Genomic DNA, 13695 nt, shown 5'->3' on the forward strand with positions numbered 1-13695 from the left:
TAGTTTTGGCTGATTTGAATGACCTAAATGTGACACAAATTTTTCAACATTTCAGGTAACCGAGATTTCCAATGGTGTGATTGGAAGGTAAAGGTGCACATTAACTACTTAGATTTCCACATCATATCTGCGATGGTACTGGTTTATCTGTCTCGCTCTTGACTACGCGTGAACGTCATTTCGTCCCATTCGCTCTTGTCAGAGGCCTAATTATTCAACTCAACGTCTGTTACGATCGTTTTCAATGTGACTATTTGATTACAACCATCGCTGGTTCAAAGACAATTTGTCAGTGATTTGTATTGCGGCAGCAATGGATGTATACTGTATAACCCGATGTGACGTCACGGCTGCCAAGTGCGCAGTTAATTCAATCGGGTTGTATCTTAAACTGAAAGAAATTTTGAGAGACGCTGACTTGTATAATTAGGCAGCGGAATGTCTTAGAGAATCATGTTAATATTATAGTTTGCTAGTTGCGATATGCAAAACGTATTTTTATACTACATATTTACTACTACTACTACTGCGGGTATTCAGAGACTTGAGTACACATCAATATATTAATATTGTACTTATTACTCGAAAATACAAGTATGTACTGATGTTCTTTTGGAATCAATATTTAACTACAGCTCATTGTTTTATTTATTACAATTGTTAAACTAAGTGGGTTACACACACACGTTAGCTTTTCTGTCAATTACTTCCTGATAACTAAATCAATAAATTTAGTACTTACTAAGCATACTAATAGGGCTTTAAAACGCAAACTATAGAATTTATTTCCTTGATTCAAATAATAATCATGTTTATCAATAAATAGTAGTTAAATAATTATTTATCGATACTATCTTCAGCATTATACATAAAACAGATATAAAGAAATATATTTTTGCAGTTCTTTACAAAACGATAAATAAATAGAGTAATACGATCACTTTCTGTAGACAATATTTTGTATTTAGTTTATTGTAAAAAGGTGATAGGTTAGGCTAATGTAGAAGTTAGATATCATGTGATTCAATCGTTGTACTTTATTGCTAAATATTTCCGCAATATGCATTTATCTCTTAAATTTCGCCTGTGCATTTTGTTTTACAAGTCCAGATGTATGTATTTTAATATAAATAAATGTATGTACGGAATACATTTTTGTAGCTAGTGCCAAAATTGGAAATATCAGAATATTTATGTATAAATTTTATTATAATATACTATCGTCGTTTGTTATTAAAATAGTAGCGTGCGACATATTTTAAAAATCAAACCATCCTACTACCATGAATGTCACGATATGATTTTGTCGTGGCGTAAATATCAAATTTAGCTGACATAATACCACGATAAAATTATGTCGTGTTGTTCTTGCTGGCCCGGCAGAAATATATTTTTCGATAAATACTTTTTAAGTGTAAGTACCGCAGCTAACGCAACGCATTCCAGGCTTCAAAGTTTTTAACTCTATACTAAAAAACCTAAGTCATGTAAGTATTTATAACCTTTTCTGTTGGTGCTTTTTATTAAACTCTTAGAAAATAATCGTACGAATAACGTATAAGTAGACGAAACGATTGACATTATTAATTGACGATTCATATCTTGTTGTGAAGTCATTACTTTGCTAATAAAAATTATTGTAAAGTTACAAGTCACTGTGACTCGCGGGCAATTATTCCTAATATTGACAGCACCTGTCTTGTTTCGTCTTTATCGCAATTCGACTTTTAGAGGGCATGCACACCATGTTTTTTCAGCAATTGCATGTGCCTTGATGGCGCCTGAAAAAACCGTGGTGTGCTTGGGCCCTTTTATCCGTCTACGAAAAACTGTTTCCACTGTAGTTCTCTTGTAGTTGAAGTTCGCAATGAGCGCGACAATCTTTTGCTTTTCACTTTGGAATATCCGAGACAAAATAGACTCGTGCGACTGCTCATTGATGTTAGAACCATTGGAAGCATCATTCTGTTTCTTTAATGATTGTCGCGTTGTATTCAGTGAGATATAGTGAGCTTAGCTAGATTTGAGCTTATAATATTCTAAAAACTATCAAGCCATGCTGGTAATGGTTAATCAAATAAAATGTATATGGAAATGCTGGTCCATTGTAATAGTCCAACGCATTCCAAATATCAGGACTGATTGACGTCAACGTAAAAAAATGTATGTTGATACACTATCAAGCTTATGTTTCCGCTTAACTATTGTATTAGTCCTTTTATTTTATTGTATTTCCGTGTATTTTCTTCTACATATTGGCTTGTAATCTAGTGTCTATAAAAATCACGTCTCATTTTGTTGGTTATTTATTTATGTTGAGTTTTTTGTATTTATTACCTAAAGCAATTGTTATTTGTCATCAAAACAGATGGACGTAACTATTCTTATCAGTTTTTTTTTTATTGTTACGCTTGTGAGGGCTGAAGTAAATGCAAATTGAACGTCAATACTTTTTATTTAGACGATAAAATATGACATTGGTATAGGATCATAATGTAATATTACAGTAAAAATGTAAAAAAAAAGAAATAAAAAATATGGTGGTTCCAGTAAACACATAATCATTTGTTGCAAACATTGTTTCATTTAATTTAGGTAGCATTTCTGCTGTTTCGGAGTTGGGTGGATAAAATCACTCTTTCCCTTATTGTTTTCCTTTGGTGTGTTAAATACATTAAAACTCCACCCATCTTCGCTTCAAAGAAAACTCCACTTTAAAATAGTCAGATGACGCGTTTTGTCGCACTTTGTGCACATTTGACACGGAATGTATTGGCCATCATAAGTAAGACAAACCGAGCGTAAAACCCGTCATCTAGAAAAACACTTGCCTTAGGTAAGTACTTAAAAAATATGCCTCTTTTCTACATTACATGAAGGGAGGCGAGAGCTCTTCACAAGTTTAAATAGTCTTACATTATTAACATTTAGATTTTAGATAAATTGAATAATTATACTTATTTAATAGTTTTTTTTAATTATGAATAGGTGTTGTCTGCTGCCCTGCCTGGTGGTAGCGGATTCGAATTCCGCGAGGGCAAATACTTGGAGACATGGACATCAAATATTTATTGTATCTATTCTATTGAAGTGTGTTAACTGTTTTCTACATGCTTTTAATGGCTAGTTACAATAATTTAAACATCAACAACAACATAGAATCCCATAAAGGTACACATGATACAAGTACATAGATATGTCAATCCGTCATGCTCTCAGAAATAAGAATACAGTAATATCTTTTTAAAATATGTTTGTCTTTCTACTCAATGGTGTTTATTTATCAATATTACATTTATGAATAAAATTGTATACGTGGTTCAGTGCGCAATCGCGCTAGAGATCGTACTTGTAAGTGTTCTACACATTGATACACATAAAAGACATTCCTACTCATCTAAACTAATAATAATCTGGCAAATATCTTTGTTCGTTCGTTCGAACTAATAATAATAATGTGACAAATATCTATTTATAAGGAAATCATACAACATTTGCTTTGGTACTAATCGAATGCAATGTCCAAACTCCAAACCTTGAGACTCAATTTTGAAGCAATAGTAGCATGCAATTCTTAAAAACGATATTTCTCTGCTCGTCTTAAGTATTTGTATAGTACACATTATAATATGAATATCATGGACAAAATGACTTGACACCATTCCCAGTCACAACTTCTCTAAAAGCACATTTCATTCCAGCGTTGCAAACCCAATTTTCCAAGTGATGTAAAAAGGATTTTTGATTGCATTGAAAAAAATAAATAGTAAGCAAACAAGAGCTGCCGAAGGTTCATACTGTCATACAAAATTCACAGGAATGTATTTGGAAATATGTAATTCAATTCATTGGCGATTATCAGTCAACAAATAATAACAACCCAGTTCAAGATAAATTCGATTGCTTCAAAATCACGCCGCCTTATCCTTAAAAATAAAACAGTCTTCGCCTCAAGGCTTGGCCAAACCAACGCGTGCAGCCTGCGCGATGGCGATTAGGTATCTTGTATGAATTTGTAGTGAAAAGTTCACACTAACGCGTCGATCTATGCACGCGCAGTAATCGCCATTTAGCCGACGCGATCTACACGCGTTGGTTTGGCCGAAGCGTTACCCGTTTCAATTATCTAATTACCCTCATTAATACTCGTATCACAGTCTTGACTTCAGCGTCACGATTCGGGCCAGCCCACTAGTGAAGTGGGCTAGGAGTACGATGAATGCTATGGTGCTCAGTGCTTGTAGCGTGAAAACTGTAGCTGCCAAATCGTAAAGCAGTTTGGGGGAGAACACTGACCAGACGAATAGGTGGTGCTTGAAGAGGATCGCGATGACGCTGTATACGGATATGGAGTAGACGCGGTGGAATGCGAATATGTTTGAGACGCGCCACACTGTCTGGAGGTACCTGAGAAAAATAAAAAGTGTTTTATTTATCGATAGGACATCACCTTCATCCCTACAGTCTATCTAAAGTTCTTGCATTTCAGGAGCAAAGCTGATAGCTACTATTGCTTGCTTATTACATTCTGTGTAGCTGACGCTGAGCGTATTCTAAGAATCTAACTGGCAATTCCCTGGTAACCCAAACAAAAGGAAAAAATTTTTTAACGCACGTTTCAAAAGTGAAGAGCACACATGTCATCTATTTAGTGATCAGATAGATCAAGTAAATCACTCACAAAGTTTGACACTAGAGTTGCTGTCAGTTTTTACAGCCCAAAGAAGGTCCTACAGCTGTCAGAAGGTTCTAGAAACACTCACTGCTCCCAAGTTTCAGCAACGACCGGTATTTGGCAGAACAGCATGCAGCCGGCGAGCGCGGGCCCGGCGTAGGCGTGGAGTCCCATGCGTGCCGCCACGCGCACTGGGCAGTATTCCCGGAGCCCTACGTAGCCCGCCCCTAGGTCTACGGACGCTAGGCTGTTGGAGTTGCCCTGGAGGAACACAAAATAGTTCAATCAAAGCTCATTGCTGGACGCATCTAGGGGACATAGGACATTTTAGTCAAAGCTGGACGCAAAAGAAAGCACGATCTTCTGCCTTTTCATCCAGCTACTGCCAGGTATCGGGTGTATGCTACGTTTGAATCGCGCCACAAGTTTTGGAAATGGATATAATATCGTCTCGAGTGTAGACTACGTTTCTGCTAATGTAGCGGACTCTTGTCTGATAGGTCGATGACCTCAAGATTTAGTTAACAACTACCGGCATATACATATTAAAAAACCGGCCAAGTGCGAGTCGGACTCGCGCACCGAGGGTTCCGTACAAACCTGCAAGGTTTACAAAGTTCGTTCATTACGACAATCGAGTCATAACTATGGTATTTTTATTGCAAAATGAAATTCATAACATTACAATGGGGAAAGTAACTACTTAAAAGGAGAATGCCCAAAAGTGGTATCGCTCGAAATCTAATTGTACATTGAGGGTACCACACCGTAAATTCCTTTCTTCATTTGTAATGATTTGCGAAAGTAGTAAGAAATTGTAAAACCTCCGGAATAAAATCCGATTTTAATAAAAAGTATTGTAACAATGAGCTGCAATCAGCAACACCTATCACCGAGCAACGACACTACGTAGTTCGCACGGTTGTCAATAGATGGCGCTGTTCGTAGTTAGCTCGCGGTATCATTTGATTTTTTCCTGTCCTTAAGTAGTCAGGGCTAACCACAAACCCCTTTCCCCTTGCAAAATGGTATAAATAACATTGGTATGCACGCAAGATTATTTTGTGTTTATATCTGATCCTTATCAAATAACGCTAGCTTTGGCGTAGCTAGGGTTTTTTTAGGCAGGGTAACTATCTACAAATATAAAACAAGTATTCTAAGGTAAAACCTGTAGCTATGCCAATGGACACCATTCATTTCACTTAAACCAAAATTACGTCAAAGTCCTGAGTTTTATAAAAAAAAAATATGCGGTATGATTATTTTTTATTTATTTATTTTTCCTATATTTGCATTATAGGTAGGTACCTACCTCAGCGTTTTGAATTTTTGCGTTGATTTAGAATTTCTCACAGTTTAGAGGCAATTAGATTTAAGAAGTGTTTGATATGAATTTCAACTTTAAGGCGATAGGTGAGGCAAAACTGCAAAATAGACCTCTCTTTGAATCCCTACTCCTCCTAAATGGATGATCCAAACAAGAAAAAAAAATATGTGTGAGATGTATAATATCTTAAACTAAAAAATTGTTGTTCGTTTTTTTTGTTACAACTATTAGTTTTGGTAGAAAAAATTCTTAACTTTCTTCTAATTTCACCAAAGAAATTTCCTACTACTCCTAAACGGCTGAAGCGATTTTAATGATTCTTTCACCAAATGATAGAAAATTTAATTATCTAAAAAATTGTTGTTCATTTTTTTTCAAAAATAATGTATTACGTGTCATACATTCAAAATACCCTGTAATTTCCACACGCGGGCCGCGCGAATGCGGGAGCTCAGTCTTTCACTAGCGTTCGCACGGGGAGGCTGTGTCGCACATCGGCACGCTCCGCTTCTTTGTTTTTCTATAAAGAATTTGTAGCGCAGATGGTACACTCGGTACTCATAGTAGTTCGGCGGCTGAATGAAAGTGATCTAAGTAGCTACTTACTACGTCATTTTAAACATGTATAGGTTATTATAAAATGTTTAAGATAATTTAAATACATAGGTATACAAGATGCTAATTATCAATTTTTTCTAGATTTATTATATACTTCGAGATATACATAGGTATTTTTTTTTATTATGTATTAGTAGGTAATAATAATAAAACAACGCACTTAGGTATAGGAAATCACAAGACAACAAAAAATACCTACAAAGGATTATTTAAATTCTGTAATTAACAAAACCGTATGTTATTAATTTCTTGGAAACTATCACATCACTTTTGTGCATTTTGCGTTTCGATTGATATTAATCTACAGGGTACCCCGTTTGGTATATTGGTTTTGGTTGGTTTGAGTTTTCTTTATCTCATTGGTCTCCACAAAAAATCGGAATTTTTCCCAGGGAATTTTCGATTCATCCAGCTCAATCATCTCGTCGCGAATAGGGTTAGGTAAATTGATAGGTACCACCTATTTCGATCCCTGATAATAATATATAAAATATACCTACAGGTGTTTGGTAGAACGTTAGACAAACTTCGTATGTTAGGTCATTTTGAATAAAGGTTCGCCCATTTGACCCTAAATGAGCTACTTTTTTGATTGATATTTTTATAATTATGTTTTTTTTTCGAAATTTGACCTAAATCTGCTTCTTTTTTTGTCGCGTTTTCAACCGATTTTTTTTTATTTGGTATGAAGATCCAATATGTCTTTACTCTAATAAAAACATTTTATATCCAGATAATGATTGAATAGCTAATTACGAGCAGCCAAAGTTTAACAAAAGTATAAAACACGATAAAAAATTTAACTTGAAATTGATTAAAAAATGAAATGTGTTTTTAAGATCATTAAAAACATCTAATTATCTCTTCTTTCCAACGATAATAACTAAATATCACTTGTAGTAATTAGATATTGGATTTCGACAAAAATTCAAAGTTTAGTGATGAAAATGTGAAAATAATATAAAAAAATATCCATCAAAAGTTTCTTCAAACATCTCCATCTTTTCTGATATACTGTTTTTCATAGCTTTTTTATATGATTTATTTCAAAATCAAATCAAAAATAATAACCGCATAGAAAAAGAAGTCTGTTTTTGTATGTGGCTTGATTTTTCGGCTGCCTATGATGCAGCCGTGATCACAAGCAGACTGGCAGCTGGCGGAATTGTCCGTTCGGGTGGGCTTAAATATTTTAAACTACCCTCATATTGTCATAATGTTACATTGTAGTGGTGTTACCTCGACACACAGTATTCGTATTCGTACTTGACATGTAACTCATATAAAAATGTCGCTCAATCCGTGTTTATCTATTTTAGTTGAAATGGAACGCAAAAATCTAAAATCTTATTTTTCTCTCGATTTTACCAAAAAATAATAACGGAGAAAGTAAAGTCTTAAATTGTATTCGATGATCAAAAATATTTATATTCAAAGATGATCACGAATATCGTCAGCCTAACTTTCAAACTGCTTAGGTATGTCCCTTTTTGCAAACTTTACAGGAGGAAATAACTGTTTATTTTTCATAGTTATGGTACTAATTAAAGTATAATAATGTCTAATTGAAATATAATCATTTATTTCAATTTTGTTTCTTAATATTTTAAACTACATATGTTGCATTTTTTTTTACTCTAAAATTATCACTTCAAGGGATTTATTGCAACAATATCTATTTTAACCGTAAATTATTTACCGTTAAAATAGATATTGTTGCAATAAATTCCGTGAAGTGATAATTTTGGAAATTTGTTTCAGTTTGAAAATATGCTGACGATAATTATTATTATTCTGTATAATGATTTATTTTCTTTTTTTTAACTCTGTTTTGAAACACAAAATAAGCATCGCAATTTTTTTCGATCTGCGTAAATTAAAATCGAGTCAACATTCCCGTAGGCAGTTATGTTAGAATTGACAGCGCTTCGCATCTGTATTCTGAGCGCACTTTGGTATCAGGCAGAAGCGCGGGCGCGCGGCGGGTGGCGCGTTGTCTCGCTCTAATGCTCAAGGTCGTTCGGCCATGTAATCGCCTTAATATCTCTACGCGTTCATGTGAAAAAGGGTAGGTAGTAAGTTTATAATTATTAAAAAAATATTTTATGTCATGTAAGCAAAAATAATATTTTAAATTTTATATAACTTCAAATTTATCATTTTCGCAATTTTTCCTTTATCTGTACTATATAACGTTGCTTCGTGCCGAATTTCAAGATTCTGAGTTCACAGGAAGTACCTTGTAGGTTTTGATTCCCTAGCGTGTGACGGAAATTCGTCTAAGGTGTCGGTATAAACTGCTGTATCTTTTGATCGCGTTAACTTAGAAGTTTGATTTTTTTACTTCTTAAAGGGACAATAGATCTAGGTATTTGGTATAAATTTCAATTTGATACCTTTATTCGTTCGTGAGAAATAAGGTAGTAAGTTTCATTTTATTAAAATATTTTTATTATATTATATAACTAAAAAAATGTAATTTTCGCAATTTTTCCTATATTTGCATTATATGACAATGCTTTATGCCAAATTTCAAGATTCTGAGTTTACGGGAAGTATCCTGTAGGTTTTGATTCCTTTGCGAGTGTCGAAAATTTGTTGAAAATATCGACATAATCGGCTGTATCTTTTGATTGGCTTGGCTTAGAAGTTTGATATTTTCACAGCTTAAAGGGACAATAGACCTGAGTATTTCATGTGAATTTCAGCTTGATACGTTCACGCGTTCTTGAGATAAAGGGTCTTGACAGACGGACGGACGGACAACAAAGTGATCCTATAAGGGTTCCGTTTTTTCCTTTTGAGGTACGGAACCCTAAAAATATCAAAAGGGAATGCTAGTGCCTCCTAAACGATAGCTAGATTGTATTCTAGATTCTTTTCATAAAAATCGAACTGTTAATTCCCAGCATATCAAGACTTCTATTGTAATAACTTCATTTAAAAGGTATCATATAACAACATGAGTACATATTTCTGCAGATTTACTCGCCTGATAGAAGAAGAAAACGCTGCCGATCCACAGATGCACGAACGTTTGAGTGATGACATCGACCGCCTCCATATGCCTGCAACTTTTAGCATCCAGTAACTTGTGGTCCAAGTACTTCGCCGTCAGCTCACACGTTATGTGAATGCTAGGGATCAGGATCACATTGTGGGGCCTCATCAGCAAAGCTATCACCAACATCATGTTGTTCAACATCAAATGGGACACAGAACGGACCAGGTTGAGTTTCACTTCGCTCAGATTCCACGGCTCTTCGATCAACGGTTGGTAGATATAGTCTTCCGTCTTCGCTTTAGGTTTGTTGTATTCGAACGTGTTGTTGCTCTTGATTTTTTTGCCGCAGTTCCTGAATATACCCACGTAGGTCAGGATTTCGAAGACGAATTGTGCTGTGATTAACCCCCAAAACACGTTTACGATTATAACAGGGTCCCACGTCTCGACGTCTGAGAAGGGGCAGTATAGAGACTGCGTGGTGACCCGGTAGGCGAGGATGCATAGCGTCGATAATACGGAGAGCACAGCATGGATGTAGCAGATATTGTTCGTGTATTTAAGGTTCCTGATGCATAGTACTAATGTTGCCAGGGTACCTATAGACAAACATTATATAGAAGTCAACTCGGTTATTCAATTTCAAGTGTGTTTGCGGTTCGTTCGTTCGTTTCAGCCAAATGACGTCCACTGCTGGACAAAGGCCTCCCCCAAGGTTTTCCACAATGAACGGTCCTGCGCTGCCCGCATCCAGGCTCTTCCCGCGACCTTTACCAGATCGTCGGTCCACCTAGTAGGCCTGCCCACGCTACGTTTTTGCGGTGAAATCTTTTTATTTTTATGAATTGTAAAGTTAGCATTTGTATACGAACCTATGAGCATTTGTGCCTGCAGTAAACGCCAATTTTCAGGTTCATTCAGCCAATCAGCGGTGTCGGGTAGGAACAACCAGCGGTCGCCGGTTTGGTTCAACGTTCTAAGATATCTGCAAGAATAAAAATAATAAAATAGACCTCACAAAGACAAGGAATCCAAGATATTATTAGCAAAATGTGTTCTTGAAAAGACATGGTTATACATTGTTATTTGCTTATAAAATGAGGGCTCTCGTATTTGCGCTCATTAGTTGGCGCCTCTAACAAGTGACATGACCTTGTTCGCCAATGGCGCCAACTGTAGAGAGAAAATACTTACGCTCGTATTCACAAACGATGCTTGCTTAAGAGAAGCAGCAAATCGAACGCACAGCTTTGGACAGAGCTCTGTGATTGGTTCGTATGTTACCCTGTGCGTCCACCCGCACTGTGAGACCTCGTAGTATTTTTTGTGAATTGGGGCGTAAGTCCTTATTGAAGAAGGTCTAAGTTTTTTAGTAGCCTCACCTATGCAGCGCAAGCAGCATAATCCACTTAGGCAGCATATGGACAGTGCCGATCATCTTCTTCAGCAACTCAGGCTTATCCCGCACTGCGGAAGCGCCCGTCCACACTTGTCCAACATACATCAACAGGCCCGTGATAGATCTGACCAGCATAAACAGCATTAGCGTATTCCAAAGATAGTACCACGTCATATGCTCCTCTTCAATAAAACTGGTTCCAAGGAACGACCAAGCGACGAACATGGATCCGCCGATCAGAAGGTAGTCTATGACATTGAGTTCTTTCAGTACTGACGCATCGGTAGTGTATTCTATAGTGGATTTGGCGATGACGTATACTAGTGCGAAGACCAGGCCTATGAGGACGAAGGCGACGGTCCACCAGGGCTCGAAGGAACATATCCGGCTCTTGGTCTCTGAGATGAAGCAAGACGCGGTGAGCATGAATAGGCTCATTGCTGCCAGGACCAAGAATGCGAGGGCCACGCCGATTTTGGAAGGCTTGTAGCAGTAGATACCGCTGATCTTGGGCTCAGCTGGCTGCAGAGAGTAGAGGGACACGCCGAGAAGAGTCGCCGAGATCTGTGTAGAAAGAAATGTAATAAGGTTTCTAAGTTCTCTAATTTAAGAAGAGTACAGGCAATAGTAGGCATCAATGTAACAACTGTATGGTAATAAAGAATGTCGACAGCAAATCAGACACACATTTTTGATTTAAAGTTTGTGATACCAACAGGTATTTGTAACAGCTGCTATTTGTAATTAACGATAATGTATAAGCTGATATGCTATAAATTATCACTGCTACGGGATTTTTATAGAAAATGCCACATAAAAGTTTAAAATATTATAAAGCTGATATGCTGTTGACTAAGATGTAATAAAATCCTGATAGGAAAGGATGTTGATCTTTCAAAAATGGTTTATATGTTTCTGTTTCAATATTTAACCTTACACATTAAACTTGGATTAATTACTTACCACATACAGAAGTAAGCAGGCTACACCTAGTGCGAACAAGTCGAACTCCACGGTGGTCTCAGTGAGGTGCTTGGCCATCTCTGCCAAGGACTCGTCGTAGAACTCCTTGGCGATCTTGGCAGCGCTTTGCTGGCCGGTGGCCAAGAATTGAGCGAACTGTTTCTCGGCGCGCTGGAATTGCCTGTAGAATTCTACGAAGAAAAAAATTAAAAAGTTAAAACGTTGATACCCCGATGATGCTTAACTTTACTGCGAACTCTGTTGTTTTTTATTTTTTTGTTAGCTATGTACTAGTGGAATTTTACAGCTTAAAACTAACTGTTTTAGGGCCATAGTTAGATATTTTTTTAAGCTGTGGTTTACTTAAGGATATAAATTCAGTTTGAGTGCCCTTTAAATGACCTGCTGTTAGAATAACAATCACATCATTATGTGGGCAGTGGGCAAGCTACATTAATGAGGGCTATCGTTTTAGCGCTCACCAGTTAGCGCCACTGTAGAGTAAGGTCCTGTCACTTGCTAGTAGCGAAGACAGTGGCACCAACTGGTGAGCGCTAAAGTGGTAGGAGGACTATCGCATTTGCACTCATCAAGATGGCGCCACTGTAGAGTAAGGTCCTGTCAATCGCCAGGGGTGCCAACTGTTAAGTATAAAAACGATAGCACTCATTATTGTAGCTTAGCTCTATCGCAACGGCACAGTACCGATCACTGACGTATGTAAGTAAACGAAAGGGTGCTCTTCTCTAAGAGAAGCTAAATTACACCCTATTATCGACGAAATTGAGTAGACTTTTCTTAAATACCTTCACGAAGAAAACTTTATGTAGTACATATTATTATTTTGTGGTACTGTGGTATTACCTGTATCCTTAGGCAAGTCAGGTTGCTTAGCGTTATGAGCGGCCACCGTATGAAGTAGGTACAAATGTTGACGGGTGTCCCGCGGTAAAAGTGCTGGCAAAACTCGGCCTGCGCTGTCGCCCGGCACCGGCGCGTTGAGAAGCCAAGCGATGGTGGGCGCCAGGTCCACTTGAGCTACTGTGGGACCTGGGCCCAGCCTGAGAAAGAAAATTTCCACTTGAGCTACGGTAGGGCCTGGGCCAAGTCTGTAGGAGCAATAAGGTGGTTGTGTGAGCTACTGAGCTACTAGATACTTTAAATAATGTAATAAGAAGCGATTCTCCAAAGATAGGACCGTCTTTTCTATAGACCGCAACAGATAACTTCACGGGAGGTGGCGCTCTACGCGGAATATGTCAGGAATGGGACACAAGCCAATACGAGTAAGGAAGAACATGTTAGCAACAAAGGTGCGATACTATTCGCACGGAGCTCGCAGCTCTACATGAAATACGTCATCAATATGGAACCTGCCTATAACGAGAGAGATGGAGAGAAAAAGACAAAGAAAGTTGCGTCGCGATCTCTAAAGGTATGAGCGGCCACCGTGTGCAGTAGGTACAAATGTTGACGGGTGTCCCGCGGTAAAAGTGCTGGTAATACGCGGCCTGCGCTTTCACCCGGCACGGGAGCGTTGAGAAGCCAAGCGATGGTGGGCGCCAAGTCCACTTGAGCCACCGTGGGTCCTGGGCCCAGCCTAAGAAAGAAAATGAAGATAATAAGAGCGAGTCTCAAAAAATATAACCGTTTTTTATGGGCTATAGACAGCAAGAAATGAACCTTATTCAATCACAGGCACTCTA

The 13695-nt window shown here is 37.5% G+C and overlaps 2 protein-coding genes across 2 annotated transcripts in view; one reads left to right on the forward strand and one right to left on the reverse strand.

The window, feature by feature from the left end:
• LOC135080039 (peptidyl-prolyl cis-trans isomerase FKBP8) overlaps positions 1–2575 on the forward strand; it is a 19182-nt gene extending 16607 nt beyond the window's left edge. The window contains exon 8 of the mRNA XM_063974710.1: positions 56–2575. The gene's annotated coding sequence lies outside the window, so the exon portion shown is untranslated. The remainder of the gene's footprint in view (positions 1–55) is intronic.
• Positions 1406–13695, reverse strand: part of LOC135080038 (GPI ethanolamine phosphate transferase 2) — a 26861-nt gene continuing 14571 nt past the window's right edge. Inside the window, exons 6-12 of the mRNA XM_063974709.1 lie at positions 12854–13050; positions 11990–12180; positions 11010–11590; positions 10500–10612; positions 9616–10226; positions 4764–4936; positions 1406–4407 (exon numbers count right to left, since the gene is read on the reverse strand). Coding sequence (XP_063830779.1) covers positions 4152–4407; positions 4764–4936; positions 9616–10226; positions 10500–10612; positions 11010–11590; positions 11990–12180; positions 12854–13050 — 2122 coding nt within the window. The 3' untranslated portion in view covers positions 1406–4151. The remainder of the gene's footprint in view (positions 4408–4763; positions 4937–9615; positions 10227–10499; positions 10613–11009; positions 11591–11989; positions 12181–12853; positions 13051–13695) is intronic.

The sequence above is a fragment of the Ostrinia nubilalis genome, chromosome 17 (assembly GCF_963855985.1).
Source record: "Ostrinia nubilalis chromosome 17, ilOstNubi1.1, whole genome shotgun sequence".
NCBI classification, from domain to species: domain Eukaryota; kingdom Metazoa; phylum Arthropoda; class Insecta; order Lepidoptera; family Crambidae; genus Ostrinia; species Ostrinia nubilalis.